An 8,636-nucleotide genomic window follows, 5' to 3' on the forward strand; every position below is an offset into this window, starting at 1 on the left:
ACCCTGTAGGGAGGTCTATTTGGTGGGCTACACCCTGGCACCAAATCTATCCGATGGTCCTCAGGTCTCTCTGGCGGCAATTGCGACGGTAATGAATCAGAAAAACAGTCACTAAACTTTTGCAAAAATGCTGACCTTTCTTTATCTAACAAAGATAAATTTGACTGATCACTATCTGAGACATCATGTGCAAAAATCAAGTACACAGAAAGATGATTCTTTATTACAGAGGTGATAGCAGAAGCAGATACAATAGGGACTGACTCTCCTTTAAGCTTTACATCCAAGATGTGAGTTTTGCCCCTATGCTGTACAGTGATCTTTTTGTTGTAGGCATCCAAGACTCCATGCACTCGGAACATCCACGGGATCCCCAACAAGGCGTCACAACCTTCCAGCGGCATGATGTAAAACTCTTCAGTGTCCACATACGACTGAATATGCAGACGCAGTTTTCCAATGATGGAAGTAACACACTCTGAGTGGCCAGGACATGCCAACCCTGCCTCTGCTGTGTACCCCATCTCTTCAGCTTTGATGCCGAGCTTCATAGCTAACTCTGGTGAGATAAAGTTGGCTTTGGCACCTGGATCAAAGAAGATGAGTGCCGTCTGATCTCTAACTTTACCCCATGCCCTGCATAACTCACTGGCATCTGTGCTGGGCCTGTCACCCACCATGTCTGGCACTGAACCTGCCGTGGGTTTTGGCTTCTTGCCTTTCTGGTCTTCTTTATCCTCTGAGTCAGCTGGCCTTTTCCTTTGTGGACAATTGATAGAAATATGACCAGGCTGCTCGCATATAAAGCATTTGTTCTCAGCCATTAGGACCTTCTTTTCCTCGAGCGACTTGCGCACAAAAGGCTTCCTTTTCTGTTTCTTTGCCTGCGCTCCAGAAGTCCCAGCTGAATCCTTGTCTTTGGTGGCCTGTTCTGACCCCTGTGACGCATCAGGAGCCGTTTTCACAAAGGGCTTCTTCGCTGAATTTTTCTTTTGCTGCCCTCCTTTATCACTGCTCGGAAATCCACTGTCCTCTCCTTTCAACAAGGCAAGACCAGTGTTCGCAACTTCCATAAGCTGAGTAAGGGTAGCCACTCTATTCTTTGTACAGTAATCGCGAAGCCCTTTAGGCAGCCCACAACAATACTTCTCTATCTGCTCTGTCAGTGGCACAAATCTGTAGGAGGTCACTGAGAGTAATGCTTTACAAAACCTCCTATTGTACTCCAACAAGCTCTTGCACGAAGCTGCCGTAAGCTGGTGCCAATCTGTCAGGACATCGGCTTCAAATTCATTTGATAGCCAAGCAGATGCAAACATTTGCTTGAAGTAAACCCAAGTGGCGGGTGCCTGTCCTTGCATTAACAATGTCGTCCACCATGTAAGCGCATCGTCCTTAAAGAAAGTGGCAGCTTTCCTAACCTTCGAGGCCTCTGTAAAATTCCCTCCCGCATAAGCTGTATCAAACTGCTGGAGAAAAGTGAGTGCCTTTGTCTTATCCTCGAAACCACTGAAGGTACTGAACTTTACCACTGCACCACCTTCTTTGTAAGCCTTCGGCTTCTCTAGTGCCCCCAAGTTGTCATACGGAATGGTCTGCAACATGGGCACTGTACTAGGCATGATCGGCACGTGTTGGCCATTCACATTTTGCATCAGAGGTGCGATATCTGGCTGCTGTCCAGAAAAACCAGCCATGCCAAAATGAGCCTGTGGCACCCCAAAGTGGCCCTGGTTGCCGTGGAAACCTTGCTGCATGCCGATAGTACCATACATGGGGTTTGGCATGATGCCTTGCATACCCCCGAACACTGTTCCTGGCATGTACGGCTGACTTCCAGACGCATAACCAGCCATACTTTGGAACATTGATCCACCCCCGAAATACCCAGGATGTACCGTGGGTGGTGGAAAAACTGAGTGCATAGCCTGGTATCCAGCTCCCTGTCCATTCAAAACAGCATGCTGGCTCTGAAAGGTGGCGGGCTGAACTGGCATAACCTGTGGAATAGGCGTTCTAGCCACCTGTTCAAGCACGGGAGGAACCTGCTTTGGAGCCCCCGACTCCGCAACATGCGAGTGTTCCCTTTCCTCCTGCGCCTCATGAAGTACCTGGGCTTGAGCTTCAACAAGCTCCGTACGCGGCGTAGGTTGCCTATTTTGATGTTGCACTGGTGGCGCTTGCAAGAATTCCATAAACCTCGGATTCTGCACCAGCTGCGAAAAGACATTCACCGCGGCAACTAACTGAGTCTTAAACGCATCATCCTCAAGTTGCCCTGTCATAAAGCCCTGTACTACTGGAGGGACATTCACGTTGACAGGAGGTACAGACTGACGTGGCCGTGAGCTCTCGCCAATCTCAAAAACCATAGGAATCTCCTGCCTGTCCTTTGGAGATGAACCCTCTTCCATAATTCCCTTCCCCTTGTCGGCCATAGTGTAATCCCCGCGTTCTTGCACTGTGTGTCTTTACCCTGAACAATCCAGGCTCACTCTTTGAGGAAAAAGTGATTAATGTCCCGGCGATGGAACCATGAAACCGGCCCGTAGGGCGGTAGGCGTTGGCTTTCACCCGAAATTCTTTACTTTAAACACACACACAGAGCACTTTGCAAAGAGAACCGGCGACGGGAGTTAACACTTGAATACACACACGGCTCGGAAGCTAGAATGCTCCGAGCAGACGCCGACAACCTGTAGGCCCCAAAATTGGCGCCCCTTTCGGTATTTCTTTATTCTTTAGGAGGGTAAATTACAAGGTAAGGTCCTGGGAATCCTTCACGTGTATCCACCTAGATACCATTTGATTTGGCCAAATTTCGGCAACATAACAGCCCCAAAACTTGCGCGAAACCAATTTCCCAGCTGGAACTCGCTTGCACTGTCGTATACCCTCTGATTCCTGTCCAAAAACAGTAAATTCAGCACGCTGTATTTACTGGTTTTTGCCCTGTTTTCAGCCCCAAACAATCCCCTAACTTTCCTCTGCCAGTGGGGCACGATTCCCAATGGTCCTGGCGTCCATACGGCTGAAAAACAGTGAATTTACAGCGCATACACAGCGCTGATTTTGCACCTGTACGGTGAGGTTATGACCCTCACCAGTGCCTGCTTTGGAGCAGCAATTAGCTACCCCTGTTCCTGCTCAAGGAGGCTCTTGCCTCAGCACAAAAGCATGAACCCACACAACTGTACATCAGTCAAATGAGTAGCCCTCTTGTGGGGCATCACATAACTGCACGTAGGGGAGAGAGAGAGTAGTGTGTAGCGTGCAGGGCATCACTCCTAGCACCACACTGTACATGAGAGGGAAAGAAAGCACTCCATAGCTCTTAACCTGTGACAGGTTGCAAATGAGGCTCATCCAAGCTTAAAAATTCAGCGCCCATTTTTCTGGAAGAGGCAAGTTCACCAAAATGTGACACTTGGCGCATTTTCAAGCATTTTCCCGTTTCGGGTTCGCCGCTTAAAAATATCCCAACCGACGCGTCAGTTGACTTCGCGGCAGAGTTATAAAGTGTTCCCCTAGTCATACCGGAGGTAATGACGCGAACACATTTCACGGCCCAAGATAGCAGTTCCCTAAATTTTAGGAGATGCTTCCGTTGGGCTCCCACTGGTCTTCTGACCATCTATCCTCATTGGGACCGCATCCAAAAGTGCAATGTGGCCCAACTGTCGGATACTTTTTGTTGGTAGTCCCACCTTGACTTCACGCCTTAATTGAGTTCACTTCCTAGTATCCACCAACTTGCTAAGTGCGACGGGGGGACCTATATGATCTTGCTCTGAGCCTAGACATCCTCTTACCATACGAATTCCAGTGCCGACCACTTCCCGTCTGCGGGTGAATCTACCGTTCACATTGGCCATACAATGTCCGACCGTTTGCTACTTCAAAAAGAGGGTCTTAAACAAATAAAATAAACCCCATTGGAAAGAAACCAACAACCAAGGTTAGCAGTTGCCACATCTCTGTGACATGGTTAATAACTGCCACGTCCTCGTGACAGTGTGATTGCTCCATTCTACCTATTCTCTCGATTACACTGCATTTAACACTTCAGGCTTATCTTCACCCTTATTAAGCCCAAGCTACACGAGTCCAGTCCAGTAACCTCAAAGGCCAGGGAAATATAGGGTCTTGCTCCACTTCATCATTGGGAGAAGGAAAACTGAAGCAGTATTAATGGACCAAAATGCCTTGCTACAATTTCAATGCCCTTACACAACATCTGCAGTCCATGCATGCTGCTCTCTTTTGTGACGGAGTAAAAACTCATCGTCAATCCTATTGAATACCTTGAAAACAAATCTGATGTGGGGAGATATCAATCGGCTTCCGCACACACAGGTATTAAGATGATCCCCTCTAAGTTAGCTCCAAACAGAAAATAAATCACAGGATACCTGTTGAAAATTGATCTTCTGAGCACCTCCACCTTGTACAAGTTCTCCCAAAACACGGCTCAGTTGAGGTACCACAGACACAGTCTTTTCTGGGTCAACCAATTCTGGAGGGACAAAGCCAAGCTTTACTAAATCCTCTGCCACAAGACCATAATCAGCATTCACGAGATGTGATATATACTCAATAAATGCATACTTCTGATCTGAAGTTATCTGTCAAGAGGTCAGGAAGAAGATCACTGATTCAGCATCTGAGGAAAATAAATACGAGCAAACTAGCTGAAGGGATACAAAGCCTTTATGGCAACACCTGTGTCATCAGCCCATAATCTAGAACACACAAAGATCCGTTCTGAGTTCGTAAAAGATTTCCAGGATGAGGATCAGCATGAAGGAAGCCACTTTCAAGAAGTTGCATAAGGTAGCAGTTTAAAGCAACTTTCACAAGTTGCAGTAAATCCCCAGCCTTACTGTCAGAAAGCTTCTCTCCTTCAACCCATTGGGTGGTGAGAACCTGCAAAAATGGTTCTCGAGTCAATTTGAGATTGCATTCTCACAACATATGTTTTCTAAAAGTTGAAGGTCAAGAAATGAACCTTCCGTGAGGTGTACTGCATGTATACAGCAGGCACAACAATATTAGGTAAGCTCTCCATGTTTTTGGCAAATTGTATGGCATTCTCTCCCTAGACATCACAAAGTGACAGGAATTACTTAATCCATCCAATAAATACAATGCAAGACTTCTTGATAATTTTTATCAAGCAATATCAAAAGACAGATTTTAAATCACTCAAGAGGAGCAAAGACGAGAATTAACAAAACATGTGGCATGCATACTACACATGAGAAAAAAATACTTATTACTGAAATAATAAAAGATTCCAAATAATTGAAGATCACACAATTACTTGCCGACAAAGTTTCCAAAAATCCTATTGATAATGGTTGCTGCAAAAAGAGATAGCTGTTCTGCTAATCATACCTCTCTGATATAATCAAGCTCATCAAAGAAGCGGAAAGCCCAGTTGTCGAGAAGCGCAACCAGATTTGACCTTACATTGGGAATAGACTGAGCCAATCGAGCACCAATGCGGAGTATGTACAAGTCTCTGCAAATTCCTTCAAGTACGCCAGGCCTCTGCACTTTCACGGCTACAATATCTCCTGTGTCTTTGAGCTTGGCTTTATATACCTGCTGGCGGGTAATCAATAGGCAAAACTCTAGGAAACAAGCCATCTTCAAAAAAGAAAATGTTTACAAACAGACCTGTCCCAATGAAGCTGCTGCTATAGGTTCTGGGGAAAACTCTGAAAAAACATCTTCAACAAATCTACCCACTCCATCCAAGATTAGCTTTTCTGCCTCCTCATTTGGAAATGGGGGGACTCTATCTTGCAATTTCTGCAGCTCTTCGAGATAGGAGACTGGCAGAATATCTGGGCGAATGCTCAATGCTTGCCCAATCTGCCACAGCATTCATAGAAACAATGCCAAGGAATTTGTAAGGTGCTAAACACTTTTATTTCCAAGGTATACGACATACCACAGGTGAAGCCAATCAAAATCTTATGATCTTATTAAATACTTCAATAATGCAATGAACAATGTGCCCATCCCATATTAATACCTTGATGGCAGTAGGTCCAAGCTTCGCAATCAAGCCAACAAGCTCGACTGCTCTCACCTTTTCATTCTCTTTATCCAATCCCATTGTCTTATCAATCAGCAGGCTTGTTGCAAAACTGGAAAACTCATACACAACTTGAAGCAACCTCAAGTAAACATCTGCTGGTCTATCACTAAAGTAAGCTTCAATGGCATCGGGATCATATCTTGATGGAAGGTCTCTGCCATCTGAAAGACTAGGCTTCTTAGCATTGGATGTCATCTGGACAGCTACGAGGATTAAAGCACAACAAATGGTCACTAATACAATAAGGGTATTGGATGGTAGGGAAGAATTAGCACTGGGTGACAATCCTTGGGTGAAGCTCACGGAGTCGACTAGTTGCATGAGCATATTTCTCAAGAATATGAGAATATTGTTGGCGTATGTTGGCACCTTATCAAACTGCTGCTGAAAATCCTCTGGATGCTCAACCACATCACTCAACTGTCTCAAAGCATCCTGAATATAAACTCTCAATTTTATTGGGTCAAACTGAGCACCGTTTGAAAACGTCTTAAGATTTCCCACTAATTGTGATGCCGTTTGTGTTGTTGAGGCTTCGATCTGCTGTACAAGTTCGTCACTTGAGTTCACTAAAGCTTCTTTAGTTTCAGATATTTGAGTATACAGCTGGCCAAACAGCTGATTGATATCTGCCTCTCGGAACTTGTTCGTAGCCTCGGACACTGTATTCGAAAATGAGCTGGCAAGCTCCCTAAACTCGCTTTGATAATTTGAAACAGTGATGGCATCCGATAACCACGAGGACAAAGAGCTTGCAAGCTTCTTGATCTCTGTCTGATTGCTAAACTTATTGACAAGTTCTGAGAATTGCAGAGAGAGTGAACTGAGGAGCTCCTGCAACTCACCTGGAAGAGGTGCAAGAGGGTTATCTGAGAGCTGTTGAAGCGCTGAAGGAGGAGGAGGTTGGGCAGTTACAAAGAGTTGTCGGGCAAGGGAATCGGAAGTGGGCAATCCCTGATACGAAGCAAAAGCAATCGAGCGGCGTAATGGTGTCGCCACTGCTAAGCTGCTGGAGAGGTAAGTGTCATGGAGTGCTCTTTTGCGCCTTGGATTGCAGAAACAGAGAGAAGCGCGGTCTCTCTTCGGCTCGGGAGCACTCCAATCGGCGTCACAAAACCCCTGTTGAGGACAACGGCTCCAATGCAAGCTCCGCATGTTGGCCTGCCTGCGCCTGCCTCTTCGGTTAGGGGCGAAGAAGAGAGCTCGTGGGGTAACCAGTCCCTGAAGGCTGGAAGTACGCTCGCATTCGCGTTCTGTTCGTTATTGCGGCGTGCATTTTTTCGGCGCTGACGTGTCTCCTCCGTGGCTCTAGAGTCTAGACATGGATGATCATTGATAGGCCTTATTAGTGAGAGCAGACACTCACAGGATTATTGTGCCCAATCTCTCGTAGCACAACCTCGAAATGGGATCCGCGGTGGGGGTCTAAAGGGGGAATCTCGAGGCGAATGGATGGCGGAAAAAAATGGGCACCGATCGCAGGCACAAGGACTCGAACCCTCGCCTCCGGCTTGAGAGCCCAATGCACTAACCGCTACGCCCACGATGGCCACATTGACATGTGGGCAAACCATAAAATGATAAATAAACTTGGACAGGCTCCCCGCCTGTCCAAGTTTACTATATTTTGTCCTAGTTTACCCCCGAAATCAAGGGCTACGTGTGCCTTGATTCCCGCATCCTAGTTTCGTTGTCGTAGATCCCAGCACTGGAGCTTCATTAAAGTGCCCGTGCCCTTTAGTGCTGAGGGTAGCCCAAAGCCAACATCTCTATCTATGAGCACTCGATATCCCACCCTCGTGTGACTAAATGGCACGGGGTCTTGAATGAAAACCCAGCCATGGGATCAATGGCGGATGGCGAGGATCTCGAGGAGATCCGACAGTGGAAAAAAATACGACAGTGGGGGAACGGGCTCTTGACCCGGCCATGGGATCGATGGCGGATGGCGGATGGCGAGGATCACGAGGAGATCCGACGATGAAAAAAAAAAACGACGACGCTTCCCCCACCACGACTCGAACCCAGACGAGTGTTGTGACAGCCCAATGTGCTAACCGAGCGTGCAAGATGGTTTGGTTGAAATGGGGATGAGTTTATACTTATTTATGCTTGTCCATTCAATTTAGACCTTTGGTAACCTTGTAACAAATGCAACTAGTCTAGTCGATTGCAATGAGCTATTTCTAGCAAGCTATCAAATGCTTATGTGACTCATATGACTTTCATGGTGCTCCACAAAAATAGTTTAAGCTACAAGGATATGCGCACAATCTTCTGAAATTTTTGCAAGTAAAATTCTAGGACTATTTAAAATTTGACAAGGAATAATTTAAGTACTTTAATCATCATATCTTGGCTTTGTTAAATTTAGAGTTTCCAAGAACGCATAAACCAAAAGGCTGGAAATGAAGAAGCTCAAGCGCACACTATAGTTTTGCTAGCTTCTAATGTACAAAAATAAGTTAGTTCTAGAGAGATAAGAGCATACACAGTAAATGGGAAATCCCTCTTGGTGAGGGAAGAT

General features: G+C 46.1%; 1 protein-coding gene across 1 annotated transcript in view; it reads right to left on the minus strand.

The window, feature by feature from the left end:
- LOC147438862 (uncharacterized) overlaps positions 1-7,385 on the minus strand; it is a 67,322-nt gene extending 59,937 nt beyond the window's left edge. Inside the window, exons 1-6 of the mRNA XM_086484824.1 lie at positions 6,044-7,385; positions 5,683-5,880; positions 5,398-5,607; positions 5,009-5,098; positions 4,723-4,926; positions 4,413-4,625 (exon numbers count right to left, since the gene is read on the minus strand). Of these exons, the coding sequence (XP_086340950.1) occupies positions 4,413-4,625; positions 4,723-4,926; positions 5,009-5,098; positions 5,398-5,607; positions 5,683-5,880; positions 6,044-7,264 (2,136 nt within the window). The 5' untranslated portion in view covers positions 7,265-7,385. The remainder of the gene's footprint in view (positions 1-4,412; positions 4,626-4,722; positions 4,927-5,008; positions 5,099-5,397; positions 5,608-5,682; positions 5,881-6,043) is intronic.
- Between the last annotated feature and the right edge of the window lie 1,251 nt (positions 7,386-8,636).

This window comes from Adiantum capillus-veneris, chromosome 16 (genome assembly GCF_014529385.1).
Source record: "Adiantum capillus-veneris isolate H3 chromosome 16, ASM1452938v2, whole genome shotgun sequence".
In the NCBI taxonomy this organism is placed as follows: Eukaryota; Viridiplantae; Streptophyta; class Polypodiopsida; order Polypodiales; family Pteridaceae; genus Adiantum; species Adiantum capillus-veneris.